The sequence below is a fragment of the Monodon monoceros genome, unplaced genomic scaffold, assembly GCF_005190385.1.
Source record: "Monodon monoceros isolate NGI ecotype Baffin Bay Population unplaced genomic scaffold, NGI_Narwhal_1 Super_Scaffold_15, whole genome shotgun sequence".
Lineage (NCBI taxonomy): Eukaryota > Metazoa > Chordata > Mammalia > Artiodactyla > Monodontidae > Monodon > Monodon monoceros.
The window spans coordinates 87,820,337-87,846,526 of record NW_021703771.1 but is presented as its reverse complement, the minus strand read 5'-3'; the positions used below and the strand labels follow the sequence as shown (position 1 = coordinate 87,846,526).

The 26,190-nt window shown below is 52.8% G+C and overlaps 1 protein-coding gene across 1 annotated transcript in view; it reads left to right on the top strand.

Annotated features, from left to right (window-relative positions):
• The first annotated feature begins 83 nt into the window (after positions 1 to 83).
• Positions 84 to 26,190, top strand: part of THBS2 (thrombospondin 2) — a 26,716-nt gene continuing 609 nt past the window's right edge. Inside the window, exons 1-21 of the mRNA XM_029223854.1 lie at positions 84 to 137; positions 2,815 to 2,889; positions 4,264 to 4,820; positions 5,976 to 6,060; positions 8,636 to 8,832; positions 10,382 to 10,522; positions 11,095 to 11,191; positions 12,509 to 12,673; positions 12,920 to 13,096; positions 13,837 to 14,010; positions 14,496 to 14,623; positions 14,706 to 14,858; positions 15,278 to 15,496; positions 17,869 to 17,976; positions 18,750 to 18,909; positions 20,390 to 20,508; positions 21,106 to 21,340; positions 22,644 to 22,871; positions 23,329 to 23,600; positions 24,144 to 24,241; positions 25,372 to 25,511. Coding sequence (XP_029079687.1) covers positions 2,838 to 2,889; positions 4,264 to 4,820; positions 5,976 to 6,060; positions 8,636 to 8,832; positions 10,382 to 10,522; positions 11,095 to 11,191; positions 12,509 to 12,673; positions 12,920 to 13,096; positions 13,837 to 14,010; positions 14,496 to 14,623; positions 14,706 to 14,858; positions 15,278 to 15,496; positions 17,869 to 17,976; positions 18,750 to 18,909; positions 20,390 to 20,508; positions 21,106 to 21,340; positions 22,644 to 22,871; positions 23,329 to 23,600; positions 24,144 to 24,241; positions 25,372 to 25,511 — 3,505 coding nt within the window. The 5' untranslated portion in view covers positions 84 to 137; positions 2,815 to 2,837. The remainder of the gene's footprint in view (positions 138 to 2,814; positions 2,890 to 4,263; positions 4,821 to 5,975; positions 6,061 to 8,635; positions 8,833 to 10,381; positions 10,523 to 11,094; positions 11,192 to 12,508; positions 12,674 to 12,919; positions 13,097 to 13,836; positions 14,011 to 14,495; positions 14,624 to 14,705; positions 14,859 to 15,277; positions 15,497 to 17,868; positions 17,977 to 18,749; positions 18,910 to 20,389; positions 20,509 to 21,105; positions 21,341 to 22,643; positions 22,872 to 23,328; positions 23,601 to 24,143; positions 24,242 to 25,371; positions 25,512 to 26,190) is intronic.

The following is a 26,190-nucleotide window of genomic DNA, read 5'->3' as shown; positions in this document are numbered from 1 at the left end:
TGCTGCCCGGCGGGTACCGAGCTCTGAGCCCAGCTCCTCTGCTGAGTGGGGCTGGGTCTCCTCCCTGACGCTCATACCTCCTGGACCCCATTCCCAACTCTGAGAGGAGTCATCCCTGCAGGTTTTCCACATACCAGGTAAGAGCTTTTTTTAAATTTACCAAAACATTTCATTGTAGTTTAATTTTCAGAAAAGCCTCTTTCTGATTCTAAGAGGGGAGAAGGAGAAAGTGCAGAAGAGGTTTAAAGTAAGGAGGGGGCATGCCTGTTAGTACCTCAACAGCAAACACGTCTTCACCTTGTATTTGTGCCGCCCAGTTGGAGAACTGAGGCGAGTAAGCTCATTCCCAGCACTTTATTTGCAGGGATGATGCTGTGACCTGCCTGGGCTTTCACATCGCCTGAGGACTCTTGTTACTTTCGTGAATGTACCTGCCTGGAAACTTGGGCAGGTGCTTCTGTTTTCGGCTACAAAATCAGACATTTCCACATAAAGTTTATTATCAAGGTGCGGCCATGAGAAAGAAACTAGAAAAAATTGTTCCTGAGCACGTGAAAAACAAGCGGAGAGGTTATAGAGACAAATTCTAAACATTTTTCACGGCTGACAAGTGCTTTTGAACGTTCTTAATGAATAGTATTTAGTGAGCCTGTGCAGAGTGTTCCGACTGCCCGTGGACTCCAGCTGTTCTTGAAAGTCTGGGGAATAATTTGCAGTTGAAAAGGTAGAGGGGAAATAGCGTTACTTCTGTAAATCAGAGTTGGGCTCCTTTGGGGAAATCACAGCACTCTCGACCGAGGGAAGGAGGTGTTTCTCAGTGAAGTTATGTTTGCTTTGATTGTTGATATAAAAAGAATTTTAAAAGACCTTTACAAGTTCTAATGGTATTCTGTTGCAGAAGGCTTTGGAAACCTTTCCTTTGGAAAAAAATATGACCTTAAACAAGCACTAAATGTGTGAAGTGAGGCGTAGGATATGGGGGCGTGTGTCCCCGTCCCTATGGCGTATGTCGTAGGATATCATACGTGTTGCCTTCTAAGAACACAGGACTTGGTAAGGCTGTACCAGCCATACCCGTGACTCCGACCCTGCTGCGTTCTTTTCTGCTGTCGCGATCCCCTGAGATAAGATGGGACAGATGGCAGAGGGCTGATACTTCTGCTTTAGAATCAGAGGATTTGATTTTGTTAGCAACAGAGTTCAGTGTACTCCCTTGATAGGAAGCTGAGCCTCCAGAATTTGGAAATTTACATTTTGGATGGAGCTTGTCTTTGCCAGAGGCAGTGGTCACTGCTGTCTGCAGGGGACAGAGGTGCACGTGTGGCGGAATGGGGAAAAGACCTGAGCTTTGCAGACGTGCCTGCCCACCGTTTACTCTGAAACACTTGCGTAGTGTTCACTGAGTGCCAAGTGCTAGTCTAAGTCCCTTACGAGGCTTCACTCGTGTAACTCAGCCCTCTGGAGTCCTATCAACACCCTCACTCCTACTGCACTGGGTGGTCATGGGACAGCGCATTCCAACGAACAGCCATGCGCCCTGTGCTTGCTGGGCTACATAAGCCTTTACAGACACTAACTTGCTTGATTTATTTCTCACAATAACCCCATGAGTAGAAAATTTAAATGCCCATTCTTCATTCTACAGAAGAGGAGACTGAGACCAGAGAGGGTAAGTAAGTTTCCCCAGGTTGCACAGAGGGTGCCTGACAAGGCAGCTCTGAGCCTGGCCCGGCAGGGGCTTGCCTGGGCACACAGCTGGCTCCTCGATGTGCAGGTGGAACTCAGCGAAATTCTGGACTTGCTGTGCACAGACTGAAAGCAAGTGTCTGGATCCCAGGGGGAAACCTGAGGGTCCTGCATGGACCCCGCTTCCCCAGGAGATGGTCCCCATCTTGGGGGGAATGGGTAGTTCTAGGTTTCCAAATCCTTCTGTAGAGGGGACTCCTTGGATTTCTTCATCACTGAGAAGCTCAGGATATTTGAAGCCCTAAACAGGGAGGGGTGAGGGTCTCAGCTTGGCTTCACCTCAGCGGGACGCCGTGTATCGCTGGAGGGGCGTTGGGACCGTGCGCTGCTCAGCGGGGAGACCAGGAGGCTGAGCAGGGGTTAACGGTGGATGGGCTCCTGGCCAGTCTCTGACTTCTAGGCCAGTGTCTGCTGAGCCTGCCAACTGAGAATCCTCAAGAATGGAAAAACAGGCCTCAGGAAAGTAGAAGAGCAAAGTAAAAATGATTACTAAGTAGAAGGCTATTTTTGTTTTTGTAATTATGATCCACCAAACTAAGTTTACTTCTAACTCATATACAGTTAATATTTATTCTATTTAATTAAGCCATGTGCAACTTTTTTCTTGGCTATTTACACAAAATGTCTTCATAGGTTATTTTCCCCAAGCTGACATTTTTCTGAATTCAAACTTCCTGGGTTTACATCCTGGCTACACCTTTCAGTAGCATCATTGCTCTGGGCAAGCACTTAACTTCTCTGAACTCCACTTACCCGTCAGTAAAATGGAGATGATAATAATAGTTGTTGCCTCCTATCTCATTATGAGGGTTAAATAATATGAATACTTAGGACATCATTAGCATAGTGCTTGTCAGCAAACGCTAGACCAGTGAATACCAGCTCCAGTTAGAAGAATCCATTTGAAAAGCACATTTCCTATCTAGCTTTAACTGCCCACAAATCCATGTGGGCAGTTCTGATTTTCCTATACAAATTCTTTTTAAATGGTCATATGAGTAAAAATTCCAATCTACACTAGACGTTGAGGTTATGTATTCAGAAGTAACGGGTCTGATTTATTTGCAGGGGTTCAGCTCGGCAGAGGCAGGATGCTGTGGCCGCTGCTGCTGCTAGCCTTATGGCCCTGGTACGGTGCTCGGGGTGAGTGTGGACCCTCCCGCCCCGCCCAGTGACCTGGGCTCCCAGAGCAAAAGCCTCACCTGTGGGAGGAGGGATGGACAAAGTGGAGACCTGGATGGAACCTTCTTAACTTAGTTTAAGATAAATCCCCAATTACTTTTGAGTCCATACACCAGGAAATCATTTATTTTTGGAAAATCCAGGTGGTAGAGAAAGATACCGTCTGACCTGGAGATGCAGTCTTTGGCTGGGGCACTTTTTGCCTTTTTTCGTATGTGATATTTACAGCATACTAAACTTTTTGGTGTTTTATAACTTATTTCCTTCCCACTTTTTTTTCTGCTCTTAAAAATGTATCAAAAATATTTTTCCATGTGTTTTTCTTACAACATGATTTTTAATGACTGTATAATATTCCATTAGAAGGTAACCCCCAGTATTTTTAGGTCAATTCCCGTTTACTTTACACATCCCATCTACACTAGTATAAACGATGCCTCACGGAATACTGCTGTGAATACATATATCCTAGAGTTTGTGATTATTTAGGATAGCTTCCCAAAGTAAAATTGCTGAGTCAAAGGTTTTAATTATTTTAAGGATTTTTGATATATGGGCAAATAGCTCTATTGCAGGTAGTAAAATGACACTTCTATCAGCAACACTGTGTACTATAATGCTTTAATTTGCCAAGTATTAGATGAAAAGTTTTTCTCTGTTTAAACTTTCTGTTCAGAAAATTATTGTGAATGACTTAAAGTGTTAGGATTTGGGGAGGTCTGACAACAACTCTTTCCAGTAGTTTAGACGGTGACTTAAAACCATTCATTTGTGGCCTTATGGCTCATCATCTCTCAGATGCTCCCCTGCAGGGTGAGCCCTGAGTGGGAGCACGTCTTTCTACAAAATAAGGGATTCCCATGTGACAAGCTCAAGTCAGCTGATCTAAGAAAGCGACATGAAATGTAACTGCTTTCTAATGATGCGCTAGTGGCAAGACTGGAGGTGCACTTCCCTGCGGGATGCCTTTCTGGGCAATCAGAGGCTAGAAAGAAGGTCGCCTTCGAGCTTCAGCTCTGGGTGGAAGAGCAGGAAAGAGCAGGCGGCCAGGGTCCTGGTCCGGGAGCAGGTGGGACCGAGCATGACCCAAACGCTGCATCCGTCCTGGAGGAAGGCTTGCTGGGCAAAGGGTCAGCTGGTCTGAGCAGAGCATCCCTGACTGGTCAAGGGCGGAGCTGGTCCTGTGGAAGCAGATGTCTGAGGGGGGAGGTAGCGGTGGTTTTCGAGGAATAAAGCCCGAGCACCCAGGCGAGGAAGGGGGGGACTTGGGGCCCCGAGATGAGGGTGCCTGTGCCTACTGCTCCCTGTGACCCCCTTGCTCTGCTCCCCGGGCAGCCGGCGACCAGGACGAGGACACCGCCTTTGACCTCTTCAGAATCAGCAGCATCAACCGTAAGACCATCGGGGTCAAGCAGTTCCGGGGCCCGGACCCCAGCGTGCCCGCCTACCGCTTCGTGCGCTTTGACTACATCCCTCCGGTGAGCGCGGAGCACCTGGGTCGGATCACCGAGGCCATGCGGCGGAACGAGGGCTTTTTCCTGACGGCCAGCCTGAAGCAGGACCGCAAGTCCAGGGGCACCCTGCTGGCGCTGGAGGGCCCAGGCACCACACACAGGCAGTTCGAGATCGTGTCCAATGGCCCCGCCGACACCCTGGACCTCACGTACTGGGTGGACGGCACCCAGCACGTCATCTCCCTGGAGGACGTGGGCCTGGCTGATTCCCAGTGGAAGAACATCACTGTGCAGGTGGCCAGAGAGACTTACAGCCTCTACGTGGGCTGCGACCTGATGGACAGCTTCACACTGGACGAGCCCTTTTACGAGCAGCTGAAGACGGAGAAGAGCAGGATGTACGTGGCCAAGGGCCCCGCCCGAGAGAGTCACTTCCGGGTAGGTTGTGCGGGACGCAGCCGAGGGCCCCGCTTAGTGCGCTGCCTTGTGCAGGGGTTGGGTGTGGCCTTGGAGAAGCAGACACACGTGCACCTACCCACACAAGCTCCACGTGCACAATGCACACCCACTGGCACATGCAATCATGTACACGTGCACACACTATACACGTATACACATGCTTGCACACACACTCATAGACGCTCTTACGTGCACACATGGCACACACGGCCTTCTGAACCAGGAATGAGCAGAGCACGCGGTCATAGGTGCCCTTTCTTAGCTGCACAAATGGTCAGCGATTTCCTGAGTGAAGACTCATTTGATGATTGAGGAAGCAGCCCCATGCAAATGTGTCTATAACCCCAGAGCCCCAGATTCCAGTTCAGTACTGACATGGCAGGAAGACAGGAGAGAAAAACTATGTTTTCTAAGGAAGGGGCTATTGATTTATGAGGGAATAGTTCCATGTTCACCTCAGTTATAATAGTTTTTACAAGAGGATCTCTCTGAATGCAAGTGTTTAGAACCTGCAGTGGAGGGTTAGTAACTATTCTCCTCCAGGTGTGTGTGTATTCTTTGGAAATAAATGTATGATTAGACTCAGTTATTTCAGTAAAGGCCTAGAGATGCTGGTCGTGGTCTCTGGCCATTGTCAGGAAGCCCCCCAGGTCCACGTGGCCGACTGGCCCCACTGGGACGAGCCCCTCACTGTCACCGGGAGGACGGCCTGGTCTCATAGCTGTACCGTCTGTTCTGTAGTTGGAACAGTGCACGTTCCCGAGACCCACGGCCCCGTGCGGGAACACCAGGCACCCGCAGAGTCCCCTGCAGAGAGAGTGTGGCCCCCGCTGTCCCCTGAGCGTGTTCAGAAGACAACCCTTGCCATCCCTCTGGGGACCACCGCCCCTTCTCTAAGACACTCTTCCTTCTCCTCGGATCAGCCCCACTGTCTGCCTCTTGCCTCAAACGAAGCTTCAAAGTAACATACAGATAACCCATTAATGAGATTTCAGACCTGCTGAGGGTAAAAGCACAGAAGAAAATGTTCTCACTGCTATAAGGTTACATCCTGTATTTTTGAAATATCGTTTAATGTGGCCTCGAACGTTTGCTGTTTATCCGTCTCCGTTTCTTTCCTTGTACATATTCCAGGGTTTGCTGCAGAACGTCTACTTAGTGTTCGAAAACTCTGTGGAAGATCTTCTGAGCAAGAAAGGCTGTCAGCAAAGCCAGGGAGGTAGGCGTCTGAGCTGCGTGTGGTGCCCCATGTCCCACCTCTGAGGGGTTCCTCCTTTGGTGTGTGGGGAGGGGCCGGTGGGACATAAGTAAACATGTCGGAATATGTTTCAAGTGCCGCCATGGCCTTGAATGAGTTCGCTGGTCAGCTGGGATGTGTTGGCCTCTGAAACAATACATCGCTTGAAGGATTAATTATGAATATATTTTAGTTATCCAATATAATCCATTTTACATGCCAAAAAATAAATCCCTGGCATTTTAACATGATTTTAAATACATGCAACTATTCCAGTCTACTGATGTGGGAAGATCAACTTCGTAAGATAAACCAGAGATGTTTGTCCAATTTGGTTTATGGAAGTTTTTTATACTATTCACAACTGTTGATACAGCCTTATTATGAAAATGGATGCCTGTTGCATCATTGACAGATAATCCCACGCTGTCTGTTAATTGCATTTTGAATTTACATTCAACCATAATTTGTCAACATTGTCTTGAGCATTTGATATTTGAAGGTCACTATGCTGGGGCTTTTTGAATGCATTGTGTCATTTCATCTTCAAAACCCCTTGAGTTGGGCTCATCCACTTTCCTCACTTTACAAATAAAGAAGCGAGGTGCCAGGAGGGCCCGCTAATTGTCGGGGGAGTGGCCTGTGGGCATCAGAGCAGTGCACCTCCCGCCCCCAGGCCGAGTCCCACACAAGAGGCTCTTATCTGCCACGTGATCCCATTTTCCGATTTACTTCCATGAAAAGGCTTCTTCATGTCAACTGTAAGCAAGTATAAATTGTCCTCGTATGGATCCACGCGTAAGGATACGTAGGACTTGATGTCTGTAATGCACAGCTGCGGCTTTGTGACCCAGCCCTTGCCCCCGGGGCGTCCGGAGTGCTGGCTTGACGGTTCAGAGCCCGAAGCCCTGAGCGCTGGCATTGCAGGCAGCATCCGAGTCTTTCCATCCAAGGCCGTCCACCTTTCAGTCTGTGCGTCTTTCCACAGTCGGCCAGTTGAGTTCAGGGAAGGAAAGAAATGAAACTGTGCCTTTTGGTGGCCTGTGCAGTGAGAGGACCTTATAAGGCCTCCTGCCACACACCCTCAGCTCCAAACTCCCTGAGCACCACAGCTTCTGAAGCTCTGGACCACATCCCATCCCAAACCACCAGCTCCGGCTGAAATGCCAGTATCAGCCCCTTTGGATTAGGTCATAGACATTTTTTTGTGGGGAGCTGAGGTCATAAAAAAGCAAAAGTTCTAAAAAGGCTAAGACAGTACTAGCTGACATCCCACAGGACACAGAGAAAGAGAAGATGGTCCTGGGGGCCCTGATAGAGGGAGACTTGCTTGTCTCTAGATAAGAGCTTAGCATCTTTGGAAGCGGTCACCCGGTGGGGTGGGCACGTCTCTGTGACAGAGAAAAGGAAAGGGGGCACTTGACCCTCGATGGGGGGGAGAGTGGACGTGGCCCTCACCCCGGTCCCTGCCCTGCATGCCACGAATGGGGGGTGTCCCATCCTGAGGAAGGGCTCTGCCCATCTTCCATGAGACGGTCGTGGGACTTCCAGGCACTTTTATTATTGCCGTATTTTTATTCTTCTACATACATGTAGCGATTAATATGCTTATGTCTGTATGGTTATATATGGTTTTAGGTCTGGTGAGTCTGAGGTATCAGTGTGAGTTGCAACAAGGATTTACAAACAAATAACAAAACTTGATCGTAGACTGTCTGACAGAATTATGACATTGACAGGTCGTAACTCAGTAATGGAATGTATCGGACGAGACAGTTGAGCATCACTGCAAAGAGGACGCTGGGGCTGGCTTGCCGGCCACATCCCAGCTGGCCAGGCTCCCCCGAGGGCGACACCCGTCTCGGCACTTGCCCAGATCACTTTTGTAACTAGTGGCATAGCCGTGTGTTTGTCCCATGTTCAGGGACTTCCAGGCGCTTGTACTATTTCTGGGGTAGTGAGCTCTGAGCCCATGGTTGGGATTCTGCCTTTCTGGGGGTCTCGTGAGGCCAGCAGGGAAATGATGAAATGACTCATTTAGCAAGAAAAGAACTGAATTTGCCTTCATGCAGTAGCCAAATGAAAAGGCGTTTGGGATGGATAAAGGGTATAAATGAGGAGTGAAAGGAGTTGTTGGAATTCATGGAGAATATGGGGCTGGAAACAGGTTTAGGGTGGGGGACAAAAAGAAGGAACTTATCTTAGATAATAAATTATATAAGTATTTATATAAAAACAAGAAAAACAGGAAATTGTTGCCTCTAATGAATTTGAGCACGATGCATGATGCAGCTGTAGGTCTCTGGCTTTTTGCATCTCTCCATCCCTGAGCTGACCGCTCGCTCTGCTCATGGGTGGTGTCTGGGGCTCATTCCCCACGGTGCTGCGAGGTAAGCAGCGCACTCTGGTACAAGCAGGGCCATAACGGGAAACACCTCCGCCAGCTCTCGGGTTCTTGTGCGCCCGTGTAGCTCAAGTGCTCTGGATAGTGCCCCACGGGCCCGGCCAGGCTGTGGCCAGAGGCCAGCGGGCTCACCGTTCCGTGTCTTCCCCACAGCCGAAGCCAACGCCATCAGCGAGAACACGGAGACATTGCACCTGAGCCCCCCAGTCTCCATGGAGCACGTGGGCCAGAGCGAGGCCAAAGGCCCGGAGGTGTGCGAGCACTCCTGCGAGGAGCTGGGCAGCTTGATCAGGGAGCTGTCGGGGCTGCACGTCATCGTGAACCAGCTCCATGAGAACCTGCGCAAAGTGGTGGGTGCCCCGGGGACCCTCCTCTAACCACGAGTAACCTCGACTATCCACCGTTAACCAGCACTGTCTCCACCACTACCCCCGACTAGCCACTGCTAGCCAGGAGTAACCACCCGGCTCCCTGGACGACCAGGCTGATGGTCCCGGACGTGTGGCTGGAGGGCGGGAGAGGGATGCTTATGGAAAATGTGCTCACGGGCCACGAGCTTTCCTCTCAGTCCTTCAACCCTGGGGGTTCGTCTCCCAGGAAACAGAAAACCTGCACACGAGGGAGGTGCGTTCATCTAAAGAATGACATTCAGAGCGGAGCCCGTCCCTGAAGGCTCGAGGTCATAACAGGCAGATTGGTTTCCTCTCCGCAGCTCGTCAAGGGGCAGAACACGTGCCTCAAGTCTTAGCATGCACACCTTAGGGCTCAGAGCAGGTTGCTGGCAGTAAGCAGCCTCTGTTGGCCCATCCTCCCGCCGATGTAGACCTCAGGCTGAGCTCAGCTGAAGGAAGCTTGTGCCCCGGGGCGTGTCCGAGGGAAAGAATACCAGAGGGGAGGGGTCCCCAGGCCCCTGAGGCTCTGCTCCAACCAAGGGCCCTGGATGGGGCACTTCTGCTCCAGCTAGGGCGCTGGCTGGGCAGTACCCACGACGAGTGTGGCTTCTGGGATGTTCTACCACGTGCTGGGTGGGGGCAGGAGTGGGGGGGGGCGGGGGAGAGCACCCTCCCCGCCCAGCGCTCGCCACTTCAGGGAGCCTCCAGGGCTGGGGACGCTGAGACCAGGGACACCCGCAGGCGGGGGCCCTGCTGGGCGGGGATCTTTGTAAACGTGGAGGACCTTCCCACGAGCTGCACGTGGCGTGTGACCTCTAACTGGCTGCTTCAGGACACAGAGCCTCAGCCCTGCTGGTGCCGGTGGCATCCGGGGTGTCCTGGCGGGGGAGGGGCTGCAGAAGGGAGGCCAAAACAGGAGCGGGGGAGCCTTTGCCCCTGACGCGTCTCGCTTTCAGCTGAAAAGAGCTTCAGGAGAAGTTTACCTACATTGGAGTTGGGGATTAAGGAAATTCGCCAGCTCCCTGAATCACACAAAAACGTCCAGATGGTGTGTTTCTGTCCATTTTGCGCCAGAGGGGTGGGGCATATCTTTTGGGTGATTCTCAAAGCGCCCATTATCCCCAGATCAGAGATGTTAGCGGGAGCAGGGTGCCTAGAAGGAGGGAGGTGACAACACACGTGCTCAGGGGACAAATGGTGTAACTTTCACTTAGTTGATTTTCTTTTAAACTTTGCATTGTTTCCTGCAGTCTGTAACCCCCATGACAGCAGGGCTTATGTCTGTTTGCCTTTGCCGTTGTGCTATCAGAGCCGTGTCTGTCACACTTGGAAGAATGGGTGAATTCAAGAATTGAACCTTAGTTTTCAGCTGCGGGTGGTGGGAGGGACCCCGTCCCCTGTGGTCCAGCCTGAGGCTCCTTCACGACTGCACGTCCTGCATCCGCCCGTGTGCGATGGCTGCAGAGCCTGCTGTGGCGGTGCTGACCTCCTTCCCTCCACTTTCCAGTCAAATGACAACCGGTTTCTCTGGGAGCTCATTGGAGGACCCCCCAAGACCAGGAACATGTCCGCCTGCTTGCAGGACGGCAGGTTCTTTGCGGAGAATGAAACCTGGGTGGTGGACAGCTGCACCAAGTGCACCTGCAAGGTGAGACGGGCACATGGTCTCCTGGTGGTGGCCCCGGGCTGGAGGCTTCCCGCTCTCTGCTCCCCGTGCCGTGCGTGGGGCGTGGGGAAGGGGGCCACCTCCAATAAGGCCCGAGTGGCCCCGTGGTTCTGTGCCCAGAGAGCCGAGGAGGGTGCAGCCAGTGTCACCCGATGGCTGGCCGGTACCCCGCATCTTTGTGTTTGAGGCCACTCGGTCCTGCGAGCGTCTCGGGTTCGGCATAAGCCGCTGGGGATGGGGTCACTGCCCACGACACGACATGACGCTTAGTTTCCTTATGTCCTGCCACCTGGTCTCCAGTGCTGGGGGCCTGGACACCAGACGCCGCTGCGACCTTGTGCGTCCCCCTGCCCGCAGCGCGCGGAAGGCCCCGTGCCCGCGGCTCCGCGGACGGAGAAGGGAGCGTGCGCGCGGCGAGAGATGCACTCGCGTCCCTGTAACCGGCGGGGTCTGTGGGCAGAGACCTCCAGCCTTCCTACCGACCCTTCCAGTCCAGCCCTGGGTCAGTGTTCATGTTCCTAAATGAGTGACATAAATGCCTCTTTTCCTTGTAGAAATTTAAAACCGTTTGCCACCAGATCAGCTGCCCTCCCGCCACGTGCGCCGACCCGTCGTTTGTGGACGGCGAGTGCTGTCCTTCCTGCTTCCACGGTGAGTGCCCGGCGGGCGGGCGGCGGCCTCGGCCCCAGCGGCCCCGGCTGTGGGACCGTGCGGGTCTGTGTCGGACGGTCTCGCAGGGGCCAGGGCTCCGAGGTCCTCCTGAAGCGCCCAGATGCTCGTGGCTCCGGGGTCGCAGTGGCCCTGGTCCTCCTCAGCCTTCCCTCCTGTGCTGGTCCAAAGCCACAGCCCCCGCCTCTGTTTCGAGTCCCCCGTCACCCTCCCCAGCTGACCCTGGAGCATCTGAGCCTCCTTCACACCGGCTCCCCGCCCCCTTCCTCGTGGCGTCACCGGCAGCCTTGACTGAATTGGTTGCTGCTCTGCGTGTCCTGTTTGTCTTTCACTGTCTGGCCCTCATCCTGGTCTGGGGGTCCTTGAGTCTGGTGACCCGGGTGGGGCTGGGCAGCTTCTGTGTTCGGGGAGCCCACAGACATGAGCACAGGCTCTGCCCCTCCATGAATCTGAGCAAAATGTGGCTTTTCCAGGTTTCAGATTCTTCATCTGTAAAATACAGAATGAGTGTCCCCATGACACAGGGTTAGCTTTAGGATGAAAATAAACAGCACAATATGTACAAAAGTGCCTGGCGTATATTAGGTGTTAAACAGACCAAATCGGACATGCTACAGAGAGTAACAGTGTGACTGCGGGAGCCTCAGGGTCCACTTTTGCCCAGAGGGAGCCGTTTCATGTTGTTGAGTAAAAGCCCAGGAAGGGTCTCCTCAAATTCTTCTCTTGCTGCTTCTGAGACGTTGAATCGTAGCATTTACTATTTACCAGAACGATCTCTTGCATTAAGGTACAACTTTTCTGTTATTCAGAGATTGATAATTTCCTGTGAAGAATTTCTTGGCAAGAAATTGCCTTTTTATTTAACTTGTTCCAATTTAAAGTATTTGGAATGAAATTTAGTGTCCTGTAATTTCAACCAAAAATTGAAGTTTCAACACCATATATAAATCAGCACATGGAGGTTCAGGTGGAAATAAGTTACATCTTAGCAACTCCAGTGAAACCTTGTGCAGACAGGGTTCAGCGCTCTCCTTTGTGAGGCCGTTAGAAGCATCCACAGACCCCTTTCCTGACAGTAGACACTGGGTTTCTGGCCAAGCTCCTTGTGCATCCCCCTGCTTCCCCTTTCCTGGGAGGGCGGCCCCTGCGCTCCGACCCTGGGACAGACGTGGGGCGGCCCTGCTGTCTGCCCACTGCCAGCACCCACCTGGGGCATCCAGCTTGGAGCCCAGGGCTGGGCTCTGCTGTGTGGGGCAGTCCCCGGGGAGGTCTGATGGGCAGTGGTGCTCCCCCCAGCAGACGGCGAGGACGGCTGGTCCCCATGGGCGGAGTGGACGGAGTGCTCTGCCACCTGCGGGCCTGGCACCCAGCAGAGGGGGCGGTCCTGCGACGTCACCAGTAACACCTGCCTGGGGCCATCCATCCAGACGCGGTCGTGCAGCCTGGGCAAGTGCGACCACCGCAGTGAGTGTCAGAGGCTGGGCCGGCCTGGGGTGGGGGACAGGGCCCAGCCCCTGGGGTCTTGGGGGTCCAGAGACCCCCTGCTGCTGCCCTTTCTGGGAGGAGCTCCACGTGGCCCACACACCCTACTCTTCCCCAGCTGGGCTCCCCACTCCTGCCTGGTTGATGGGCAGACTCCCGGGACGGGTCAGCCCCGCCTCTCACTCAGCGCCCTGAGCCTCTGATGTCCTTGTTCCCTCCATGCGCTAGTCCGGCAGGATGGTGGCTGGAGTCACTGGTCGCCGTGGTCCTCCTGTTCCGTGACCTGTGGGGTCGGCAATGTCACCCGCATCCGGCTCTGCAACTCACCAGTGCCGCAGATGGGCGGGCGGAGCTGCAAGGGCAGCGGCCGCGAGACCAAGACCTGCCAGGGCCCACCCTGCCCGGGTAAGTGGACAAGGGCGGGGTCTGGGCTCGGGGCCGGCCTTTAGCAGGACACAGGCCCGGCGCGGCCCCGCGAGGTCAAGGCACTGGGATCCTCTTGGTCGGCTGGTTTCTGGAAGCTGGGCCTTGGGGTGGATGCCCATTGCGGTACTCAGCTCTGACCTCCCCTGAGCAAGCTCCAGTTAATCCACGATGGAGCAGAAATAGGCCGGGACCGAGGGGGAAGTGACAGCAGGCACAGGAGGGGGTCTCAGGAGGCGGCCCCCCCTTCATCTGGGGCATCTGGGGCCTGGGTTTGGGAGGACACGTGCTCCCCACACCAGGCCTGCTCTGGGACTTGGGCAGGGTCTTCACCCAGAAAAGGCTGTGCTGTGATTCTTCTCCCTACTGAGTTATCTGTACTGATGACGAGTGACAGCCTTTTAAAATGAAACTCAGCTCCGCACAGCTTTTCAGACGTGAGCACCTCTTGCCCGTGGCAGGGGTGGACCCATAGCCAGCAGCCCCCGGTCAATGGTCCCAGGTTCTGAGCACAGAAGACTGGGTGATTTCCCTTCCCAGAGACAAAACAAAACAAGTGAACTGTCACGATCTGCACCCCTCCCTGACCATACGGTCCCGAGAGGACTTTCCTACCAGGTTTCCTCCACGTGTGGAGGCGTGGCCTTATCCCAGGCTCTTTGTCCTGAGCCCCCAGCACAGGCCGCGCCCCCAGAGTGACCCCTCTGTCCTCTATCTCCCAGTCGACGGTCGATGGAGCCCCTGGTCCCCATGGTCGGCCTGCACGGTCACCTGTGCCGGAGGGATCCGGGAGCGGACGCGCATCTGTAACAGCCCGGAGCCCCAGCACGGAGGGAAGGACTGCGTCGGCGACGTCACGGAGCATCAGATGTGTAACAGGAGGAGCTGCCCCGCAGGTGGGTGTGCACGGGACGGGCCCGCAGCCTCCAGCCTTTCGGCCGACGGGCGTCTGTCGTGGGGCCTGGACGCTCCAGTCGCAGGCGTCTTTGAAGACACCGTTGGGTTTTAATTCTGATTAAATGTATAAAGATGCTTGGAAAATACAGAGAAGAAAAATCCGTCTACACACGTGAAGCTTTACGCTGTGCTCCGTGTTCCTCTGGCCTTTTTACATGAAAGCAGAAAGCATGCCGTGCAGAACGGAGCATTGTAGGTAGTGCGGTCACAGAGCACGTGGGCCCCGTCACCCCCTACACCTCCGACGCTTTACTCTTGGAGGTGGTGACTTTGGGTGGCTGTCCCCAGCATCTTCCTAACTCACTCCGTTTCTCCACAGCTGAACCCCAGAGTGTGTGAAGGGCATCACCCGGGCCTCGAGTGTGGGTTCATTACGGCGCCACCTGGTGGCGGCTGCTGACTCTGCTCTGCTTCCTCCGTGCAGACGGCTGCTTGTCCAACCCCTGCTTCCCCGGAGCCGAGTGTCGCAGCTTCCCTGACGGGTCCTGGTCCTGTGGCTCTTGCCCGCTGGGCTTCCTGGGCAACGGCACCCACTGCGAGGACCTGGACGAGGTAGGTGCCCCCTTCCCAGGCGGCGGGGCGTCCCTCGGAGGTGGGGAGCGCGGGCTCACGTCCGGCCCGCTGGTCCCCGCAGTGCGTTGTGGTCACCGACGTGTGCTTCACGACCAGCAAGGCGCACCGTTGCGTCAACACCAACCCCGGCTTCCACTGCCTGCCCTGCCCCCCGCGCTACAAGGGGAGCCAGCCCTTCGGCGTCGGCCTGGAGGCGGCCAGGACGGAGAAGCAGGTGAGCTGCCCGGCCTTCCGAGCTCCTGTTAGAGACAGCAGGACAGTCAGGCGGGAGCTGGGACTGGAGGGTGGACGGGACAGGAGCGGGGATGGCGGCCTGGGGGAGAGACGGTCTCACTCTGCCGGCCAGAGTGACCCCATCCGCGGGGACCACAGGGCTGAGTTTTCACGCACAGCATCCCAGAGGGCCAGGGTGGGGACTCGTGGTCTCCCCGTGACCCCAGGCGCCACTGGAGGCCTGACGTGACCTTGCTGTTGCTCAGGGCCTTCCAGGGGAGCAGAGCCCTGGGTCTCTGGACGCTGCCCCCTCCTCAGCATCCCGTGGGTGGCCGGGAGCCCTGCGCCCTGCACGCGGCCCTCCCGTCAGGGTCAGGGTCAGGGTCAGCACGCGTCCTGACACGCTCGGCCCTCCCGCAGCTGTGTGAGCCTGAGGACCCCTGCAAGGACAAGAGCCACAACTGTCACAGGCATGCGGAGTGCATCTACCTGGGCCACTTCAGCGACCCCATGTACAAGTGCGCGTGCCAGACGGGCTACGCAGGCGACGGGCTCATCTGCGGGGAGGACTCAGACCTGGATGGCTGGCCCAACAAGAACCTGGTCTGCGCCACCAACGCCACCTACCACTGCATCAAGGTGAGGGTGTGGCAGGGGCCCCCCCTTCCTCAGGCCCCTGCGGTTCCAGCTCGGGGCAGCTGTGCCCCTGGAGGTGCCTCTACGGGTCCGAACAGTCAGAGGCTCCGTGTGGGCCCTGCACTCTGCGTGGTCCCCACCCCCGAAGCTGACGGGAGCTGGGGTGTCACTGCCCACCCACTAGCCCCTCCAAGGCGCCTGCCTAGGGGGTTTCTGCAAATTCCAGGACCACGCTGGAAGAGCAGCTCATTGTTGGCAGCTGGGAGAGGACGCGAGCCTAGCACATGTTTGTTGACTGAATACAAAGAGGCTTGAAATCATTGGGGGTGGGGCGATGTAAACAGGCCCCACCCTCCTCCAAGGCTATGGGGGCCTGAGGTCTGCAGGTGGGCCGGGCTGTGGTCACACAGAGCCTAGCACACAATTTTCTTTGCAAAGACCCCCATGTGCTGCACACAGGAAGCGGTTAGGGCCCCCGGGTAAGTGGGGCTTCCTTAGGGCCTGTAACGGGGTGGAGTCCTTTCCTGGGGCCACTGCAGCCGATGACCACAAACCTGGTGGCTTTAAAAGGCAGGACTGCATCCTCTCACGTCCGGAGCCAGGAGTCTGAGGTCAAGGTGTGGCAGGGCTGGGCTCCCCTGGAGCCCCCAGAGGAGGGTCCTTCCAGCCTCTCCCAGCTTCTGGGCCCTCCAGGTGTCTGTGGCTTGTGGACACACCGCCCCAACCTCTGCTTCTGCCTGCTCCTCTGTGCATCTGTCTCAAACTCCCCCTGATGCCCTTATAAGGACACGCGTGGTTGTATTTAGGGCCCATCTGGATACTCCAGGGTAAACTCGTCCTTTCAAGACCCTCATATCAAGCGCATCTTTTGCATATAAGGTGATATTAACTTTACCATGTAAGGTGATAGCCACTCTTTTGCTATATAAGGTAACATTTACAGGTTCTAGAGGTTAAGACATGGCATATATCTAGGGGACCACCATTCAGACCACTAAACAAGGTGTACCAAAACGTTTCAGTGAAGTTTTATACCTTAGAAGCTTCAGAAATATAAATACTACAAACTCACAAAAGACATTACTTGCAAATGTAAATATATTAATCTAGTTAATATTTATTTGTTCTTGTGAATCTTGAGTAAAGAGAGTTTTAAATTTTATCTTTCGCCCTCTTGATTAAAGATGGCAGATGTTGACTGAAACAAAAAGTGAATCTGCTTTGAAATAACAGAGACAAAGTTTGCAACATTCACTGTATCTCCCTGACCACATTCCCTGACCTAACAAGGTCAGGTGTCAAGCTCGGAAATCCCCGCAGGAAGTGGGTGCTTATTGGATGAGATTATTGATGAAGATTTCCGCTAGGGACCCAGGATGCCCTGGTACCGTAGCAGGAACAATGGAAGGTGTCCACGAGGCTAAGGACACCCTTTTTTTTTTTTTCATTTTTGTGGAACTTCAGACAGGAATTTAATAACTAAAAAGGTGGCACATCAAAATTTGCACATTATATTTGCATTAAATGTAACTTATGGGAACAAACAGATGCAAAAGTAAGACAGTTCATGGGAAGGCCCCTCACCCTGTCTGAGAGGTTCCCTTACTCATCCCTGCAAAGGTGCTGAATCCCTCCGTCAGGACCTGTGTCCACACCACAGGAATATGCTCTCCTCCTTCAGGGGCTGGAGTTGAAGCTTGGCTCCAGACATGGCCCTGGGCTATGCTTCTGATGAGACCCCTGACCCCCTTGAGCCCCTGGGGCTTCTGGGACACTTGTGTTAATGGCATCGAAACACCTTCACGTGGACCCTCTCCTGGTGTTTCCAGCTCCTCAGGCTGCAGTGTCTGTACAGCTCGGGTTTGAGTCCTTATATCATTGGACTGAAACAAAATGACTTTTTTCCCCCCGTTATGGGAATTCTCCACTTCTTGGGCAGAGCTGAATCGGGGAGATGGTTTGGGGGGCTGGGCCTTGGTTCCTGAACAGAGACTCTAGGCCACCTGTTGGCTAGTGAGGGTTGAAGGTTTATGACCTTGGCTTTTGGATGGATGCTTGGAATTTGTGGGAAGAGTGGGACGGGAGGCTCTGCCCTGTCCTGTATTTTCATTCTCTCCTGGTTCCTGCAGTCATTCAGCTGCATACAGGAATCCCGAGCTCAGGACACAGGCTTCTTTTGCCTCAGCTCACTGGCGGTTGTGATGTCGGTCCTAGAGCAGCACCTGAGGGGAAACGCGGGGCCGCGGCGTCTCCGTCCTGCTCCCGCGAGGACAGGCGCCTGGCGTGATGTCGCTGGCTCCACCCTCATCATCTCATCTGAAAGAAGCGGGCTCTTGGGAATGTTTTTGTAACTAGCCTACTTCCTCTGCTTGCAGGACAACTGCCCCCTCCTGCCTAACTCTGGGCAAGAAGACTTTGACAAGGACGGCATCGGGGACGCCTGTGACGATGATGATGACAACGACGGCGTCAGCGATGAGAAGGTGGGTCCGCACCACCTGGGCATCTGCCCTCCGGTTGAGGAGTGGGGGAGCGCAGTGCTCTGCACCCAGGGGTCCCTGTGAACTGCCGGGTTTAGCGCTCCTGGGCTAGTAAAGGAAAGTCACCGACAGGGTACGTCTGTCCTTTGCACAAGCACACGAGGCAGCCCGAGCATGGAGCCGCCTGGGGTGCTCTGCCAGAAGTGCTTTCAGTGGTTTAGTTTACCTTTAGTTGCATGAAAGGGACTTATCCCCCCTGCTTCTGGGGCAGGTGCCAGCGATGGGGGCTGCCTGGGATGAGCGATATTGCCACTCCCTGCCTTTAGGGCAGAATTTAGATGTTACCGTTTCCCGAGAGAAGCGTTGCAAACATAAGTGCTCTGACATGTTAGTCCGTAATTCAGCACTAGCGGAGACAGAGGCTAGCTTCTTATTCCAGGTTTACTGCGTCTGGCTTCCACTGATCCATTAACTCATTCATTCGTTCATTCCCTTGACGTTTATGTTTCTATCCTCACCATGAAATATGTGCTAGGTCACCTTTACTATAGAAAATATCAAACTTTTTCATAGGAACAGATGCATAAATAATTATCAAATGATTTGATATCAAAGAAAGTGTCAGCAATGGCTACCTTTTCCAAGGTACTTTATCGCTACCTTGATCATCTTGATCTACTTTGAATACATAGCCTGTAAGTGCTAAGACATTTTATAAGCAATTCAACAAATACCCCTACCCTATTTCTCAAATTCTCCCCTCACTTCCTCTCCAGGACAACTGCCAACTTGTCTTCAACCCACGTCAGTTTGACTACGACAAAGACGAGGTTGGGGACCGCTGTGACAACTGCCCCTACGTGCACAACCTGGCGCAGATCGACACGGACAGCAACGGGGAGGGCGACGCCTGCTCCGTGGACATCGATGGGGATGGTCAGTCCCGCGCGTCCTGACGGGCTTCAGGGCTCACGGTCGGCGGTGGTCCCAGGCTCCGTGCTTTATTCTGTTACTGCATAAGCCCAGCTTCACCTGTGCACTGACATGAGACAACACAATCCATGGCGCTTTGCTCATAGGGTCCCAGCCTCATTCGGCCCCTTGTCCCCGTGGGTTCCTGGAAGGGGTTGCCAGCCTCAGGACGCTGGCCTCAGGTTGCCGGCCTAGTTTCCCCCTTTGGAAAACTACGCGTTTGGCATCTTCCTTTCCTGGCCCTGAGCTCTTGTCCCATGTCCTTGTGGCTAGTCCTGGTGTCTTCTCCCAGGTCCACGTCCGTTCACAGCCCCAGGAACCCAGTACCCTGTCCTGACCCAACCGTGCTTCTGAGAAAGGCCTGCGGACAGCTTTGTTCCCTCCTATTTCCCTCCACGCTGTATTTCTAGCCATTCATTGAATCATTCATTGCAAAGCCTCCCCGAGGGGTTCCAGGTATCCCCGGACTTCAGAAACATGCGACACCACCCGGCTATTTAACCCTAGATGCCAGTGCCGCGGGCACGAGCTCCACACCTCACGGCACAGCCTCGCCCTGGGTGTCTGACACTCAGGAAGCAGCTCGGACAGACTCACACCCACTCCCTCTGACTCTGCCCTCCCACCCCCACCTGCGTTTGTCTCCTGGCTATTTTCTTGGTGTAACTTGGCATCACACTGACCAGCTTCCACCGGCGCCAAGACAGCGTCCGGCCGTGCCGCTTTCTACGGCTTTCCAGCAGCCGGGCATCTCCTCCAATCCTCCGTCTGTGAGGTCTGACCCCCTGCATATCTCAGGGGTCCTTTCTCACTGCCTCGCCCCCTGCCTCCCCCCATCTGCCAGTACCTCCCCATCTGCCAGGATAAGACAGCCGCCTAGCCTGGCTCAAGCTTTCCTGCTGACTCACTGATTTGTGAGGTTTTGCTTTGCCCTTCGAGCCTGATTACTGTTAACTCAGTTTTCATAACCCCAAAGTTGATGAAATTCATTATCTATTTTCAGATTTCTGGGTATAAGGCACTATAGCTAACCCCCCTGTCAGTCTCTGCCATTGTTATTTTCCTGCTGACGTAGGGAACAGATGAGGCAGTGAGGCCCCGGAAGCTGATCAGGTCCTAGGAGCGCGATGCGAATTTTCTGAATGGATGTTAGGGCAAACAGTCCGCGTGAGGACTCCGATGTTTACGCTGTGATGACTCACTCATCAGCCCTCCGTGTGTATTGTCATCCAGAAACCTCCAAGAGTTGGTTCTGCTTCAAACTAAGGGAATTTTAAGTTTAATGGGAAGTCTGCCATGAATCTAATAATCTTTACATTTTATGATTTCTTAGATCATTTTTTTATTAAACAAAAGTTTGGCCGTATGTTGCTTACTGCAATAGGAAAAGCAACGTGCCTTTTCTAAACTCCGTATGCTTCTGTTTTCCCCCTGAATCCTACAGATGTCTTCAATGAGCGAGACAACTGTCCCTACGTCTACAACACTGACCAGAGGGACACCGACGGGGACGGCGTGGGCGATCACTGCGACAACTGCCCCCTGGTGCACAACCCAGACCAGGTAATTGACCGGCGATTGATCAGGTGTGGCTAAGAGCAGCGGGGGTGGAGGAGCTTCTCAGTCACAGAACGTGCGCAGCTTTGCAGCTTTCCATCCACCTGTCAGGACGCGACAGCACAGGCTTTTCAATCACTGTAATTGAAAACATTGAACTCAGGTCTGAGCGTGACTCGTATCTCCGTGGCCACTGGCCAGATGAGTGGGTGCCTTTGTCCCTCTGTCCGAAAGGAGAGAGTCTTCATCTAATTATCTCCGTACTTCCCTGATGCAAACATAGGAATTGGCTGCTTTTCCAGATTTGCCTTTGGAAACGCGGTGAGAACATAACATACGGACGTAGTTCCTAGACCGTGTTGGAGCAGATGTTGTCAGAAAGGACTTGATTCTGTTGCAGCTCATTCTTTCCAGTCTTCCTTAAAGAAAGTGAATCCCTGTAGGGAGGTGGGTTAGGATGGAGAGAGGCCGTTTCCTCTCTGCGGTCACAGCTCACGTTGGGGGTGAGGTGGTACAGGCCACGCGCCCTCGGTGACTTTCAGCCTGGCATCTGCTTCACTGGATGGGTGCTCACTGCTGCTGTCCCCGAACTCTGTCCTCCAGACCGACGTAGACAACGACCTCGTGGGTGACCAGTGTGACAACAACGAGGACATCGACGAGGATGGACACCAAAACAACCAGGACAACTGCCCCTACATCTCCAACGCCAACCAGGCCGACCATGACCACGACGGCAAGGGGGACGCCTGTGACTCGGACGACGACAACGATGGCGTCCCCGACGACAGGGACAACTGCCGGCTTGTGGCCAACTCCGACCAGGAGGACTCAGACGGTAGGTCCTGTGACAGCCGCCCGGCAGGGGCAGAGAGGTTGCGGGAGCGCAAAATGCCGGGAGAAAGAAGTATGTAGCCCGACTGCTGACATGAGTAAGTGGTCCATGAGCACAGGATCCGGAGGGGGCAGGAGTCTCAGGTAGCATGGCAGGTAATGTGGCATGTGCACAGCTGGGCTCAGTGGTGGCTTGGTTGTCCTCTGGCATCTGCTGGAGCCTGTGGGTGCAATCCCGTCTGACCCGGGTGCTGCCTGGGGGATACACATCCACCGTGGATGAGATGGGGTGTGGGGTGTTTGAGCCCACACGACCCAGAGGCACGTGGAGACTCACTGACTGAAGGGAAGCTCCAAGGACCACCCCCACCCCCATCCCAAGAGCAGCACAGAGCTCATTCTTGACAAGAGGACAGATGGCTTCAGTCCCCACAGTGGGGCATGGGGACGCTTGCTGGCTACCGAGCAGCCTTTTACCAGGAGGGAGGTTGGGACGGAGGCAAGGCTGGTGTGCTCAGGGGTGTCTTAGGGGTTTTGGAAGCTCCTTTTTGCGTGAGTGTGTGCCTGTCACCCAGTACGTGGATGTGTGTTACTGAACAGAACTGAAGGATAGTTTGAAGGATGTGATGGAAATTCGGTTGAACTTGGTATCTTTTTCTCCTTCTAAAGCAGTAGGCACTGCAATGGCCTAATTGCAGTGCTAAGTGGTCATCTGGATCATCACTATAACCATGAACTGCATGGCCGTGAAGGTCTCAGCAGGCATCTCTCTGTGCCAGGCCAGTCCACGGCCCCATGGCCACATCCCCACCTCATTAGAAAATTTGAAAAGATGCTTCCAAAAAACAGAAGTCCACATCTCCCTAGGGAAATCATTTTTCATGGAGTTCTGCTTTCAGTGCCAAACAGATTACGGGCAGGGGTGATTTAGGTAATAGTAGAGGTTCTGAAAACTATCAGAGAAAAAAGCTGGAAATTCAGCTTGACTTCACTTGGCAGCGTTCAGGTTTGGTACCCCCAGTTTCAAGTTCAGAAGGAAGTGAGAAGTGACTCTCCAGGAACTGGATTATGGCGTGCTTTGCTGCAGGGCTTATCACAGAAACGTTTTGAAAAGAGCATCCAGACTCCTCACAGCGTTGGGGTGAAATGTCAGAGATTACAGGCACTGGTCCAGGAAAGCAGGTCCAGGTCCTGCCAAGCACCTAACCTTGAATTTTCAGAGAATCATGTGCTAAGTTTTCTCAGACACAGAGAGGCGGACAGCAAACCCTTACTTTGTGTGTTTCTCTGCTTGTCCTTGGTGACAGGTGACGGGCGTGGTGATGCCTGCAAAGACGACTTTGACAACGACAACATCCCTGATATTGATGACGTGTGTCCTGAGAACCACGCCATCAGTGAGACGGACTTCCGGAACTTCCAGATGGTCCACCTGGACCCCAAGGGCACCACTCAGATCGATCCCAACTGGGTCATTCGCCATCAAGGCAAAGAGCTGGTGCAGACGGCCAACTCCGACCCTGGCATCGCTGTTGGTGAGCCTTAGAATACACACCACCCCTTGCGGTTCCTGCACATGGGCTACCCTTTAAAACCGAGTGGACAGGAGCAGTGGATCTTTCTGGTAGCCCCCATCCTCCCTTGGTTTGTAAAACCATCTGCCTAAATATTTTTGATGGGAGAACTTGGGGAAGCACTTATTTGCCTCTCCAAATTCTCCGCGATTTAATATTCAGCAAGCCATTTCATTTTATGGACTTGATCTGTAAATTATTACCTAGGGTGGTGAAGCTCTTCCATAACTCTGTAAGTGGGATCTAAAAAGATTAAATTCCACAAGTGTTGTTAATCCCACAGGAGTAGACATTGAGTTAGACGGAAGAGGAGAGCCTCTTTCCACCTGCGTCCAGTGGTCCCAGGGCTCATCCAGTCATTTCCTAAAAGGCTGTTTCTGACCTGGTTTCGTGACCAAATGTTCCCTTTGGTCCCCAGGTTTCGATGAGTTTGGGTCAGTCGACTTCAGCGGCACATTCTACGTCAACACGGACCGGGATGACGACTATGCTGGCTTCGTCTTTGGCTACCAGTCCAGCAGCCGCTTCTACGTGGTGATGTGGAAGCAGGTCACTCAGACGTACTGGGAAGACCAGCCCACCCGGGCATACGGCTACTCAGGGGTGTCCCTCAAAGTGGTGAACTCCACCACGGGGACAGGCGAGCACCTGAGGAACGCCCTGTGGCACACGGGGAACACAGAGGGACAGGTGAGGAGGACGGTCTCTTCTGACCGAGGCTGGCAGCTGCTGTGAGCTTTCAGGAGAGCAGCACCTGCCCCATCGCAAAAGTACCCCCACCTCGGTTTTTGTTCATTTTACCTCAAGTCACGGTGCTTTGAATAATCTTTTATCGGGTACCTCGCTTATTAAAGATGCCACGCCTGGTGGTTTTATAAACACAATTGGTAATCCTCTTGCACATGAAACATAGGCGTACTCCCTTATAGAAAAAGGGAGAACAGGGTTTCAAGAGTTTAAGTGTTTTGCCCAAGGTCCCACGTTGAGGAAGTAGAGAATCTGTGACTCGGCCAAAGTGCCTGTGCTCTTTGCACTGAACTACATTGTTCCATATCAGTGGATTTTGCTCATGCTAGAGATTTATAATATGAAATATATCGGAGGTAGATGTGGCAGCAGGGGCCATAGGGATTACTTAGCAGAGTACTGTTTTTATCTCCCCCCCCTTGTGCCGTAAAACTGTGGTTAAGACTCAGGGTGCCAATTATACTCACAAGCGATGTTTTTCCTCAGGTTCGCACGTTATGGCATGACCCCAAAAATATTGGCTGGAAGGACTACACTGCCTACAGGTGGCATCTGACCCACAGACCTAAGACAGGTTACATAAGGTAGGTGAGAGGGTAGCTCAGTAGCGGCTGTATTTCTACCAAGTAATTTTCACATTCCAAGAACATCTTTCCACTGGATGGCAAGTTAGAACATTAACAGATAAATAAGCCAAAGTGGATTCTAACTTGTATGCTGTTCCCTGGATTCTTCCACTTTAAGTGCCTTCTCTTTTCTGTCCAGCATCTTCTTCACGTTTTTTAAAAAAGCAAAAAGCAAAAACAAAACTGTTGAAGAGAAGAAAAATCAAACTTGTTAAAATAACCCAGAAAGTGATAAGCATCTCTCCTCCTAATGAACATTATGGGCATGGGAGGGAAAGTGCAGTTAAAATAACTGCATCTTTGTGAATTAGCATGTGATTTCTTTGGTGCACAGGTTCCTATTTATTTCTGATATTGTGAATGGCTGAATTTAAAACACATCTTAAACAAAACTTTGACAAATCAGTCCAACAGAACTTTGTTCTCTTGGCATGACAGCATTTGTAATCAACTTTTTTTTTTTTTTTAAGCTGGGACAATTTCTAATTTTATAAAATGAAATACGGATGATTTAAATTTAAAGATTTTGCAAAGTTAAACTTAGTCACTAAGAGCATGAGCCGGTCTGATTCTTCACCAGGATTGTGTGCGTGTCCTCAGTGACAACAAGCACATCTTAGAAGGGGAGGTGCAGGCTGGTGCCAGGGGTGTGCTCTTTCTGTGGAGTGTCCCTGTTTATTCACTCCTCTCCTACCAGGGAAGCTTTAGCACATCTGTACGTGTAGGGTGGAGCCTGGTCCTTGCTATCGCACAGCTCACAGTTTGTGGGGCGGAAGCAGGTGAGCTCGTGGTTTTAGTGCAGTGTGAAGGCCAGGAGCTTGCTGACACGGGGGAGGCTTAGAGTTAGGGTCAGGCAGAGGGAGGGGCCTTCTGACTCCACTAAACTCTTCCTGGCTCCTGAAGGTGGAGACAACTTGGATGCTTGGGTGGGTGATTGTCAGTGAGTCATAGGGAAGAAGGAGGGCTCTGGGGTGGTGCTGTGTTACTCTTGGCCAGCCTCGTGAGGAGAAGACTGACCTCCTGCCCTCTGGTGAATGTGCTTCAAAGAGCTGACATTCTCTTTCTTTCTCCTTTTTCCCTGTTTTCAGAGTCTTAGTGCATGAAGGAAAACAGGTCATGGCGGACTCAGGACCCATCTATGACCAAACCTACACTGGTGGGCGGCTGGGTCTGTTTGTCTTCTCTCAAGAAATGGTCTACTTCTCGGACCTGAAATATGAATGCAGAGGTGGGTGTGAGAACATTATTCACTGCGGCTGTGAGTGGCACAGGGGATGGGGAAGGAACACATGCTTTACTTTTCCTCTTACAAAAGCTGCACATCAGGGAAATAAGCTGGCGGCCTGCCAGGCAGATGTCTTGTTTTGGTCAGCTTGAGTTGGTTTTGTCTGTCAGTTTGTTTGTTTTAAATTCAATGTGAATGTCTTTGGTAGGACAAACACTTTAAAGTTATTCATAGGCTCTACTTGTCCCACTCTACTCTATCCCATAGCTTTTTATATTTTCTACACCTTCTGGGCTCTTAATGGCATTTTAGATTGCTATCTTTGCTAGAATAAAAGAAAGAAAGGAAGGAAGGAAAGAAGGAAGGAAGGATGGGGGGAAAGGTTCTCTTTAGTTATCACTCTAGGAGCATATTTGAATCAAAATATTATAGATCTGGAAGGGAACTTGGCTTCTATGTGGTCTAAGCCTGTGTCTTCATGTAGATATGAAAATATCCCTATTCTACAGATAAGGTAAGTAAGGCTCAGAGATACTTCTCAAAAATCACACAACAAGAATGTTGATTTGTCTTCTTGATTCTGGTAAAGTGTTCTTTTCCCTATCCTTCGTTCCATCCATCCACCCATCCATCCATCCATCCATCCATCCATCCTTCCATCCATCCATCCATCCTTCCATCC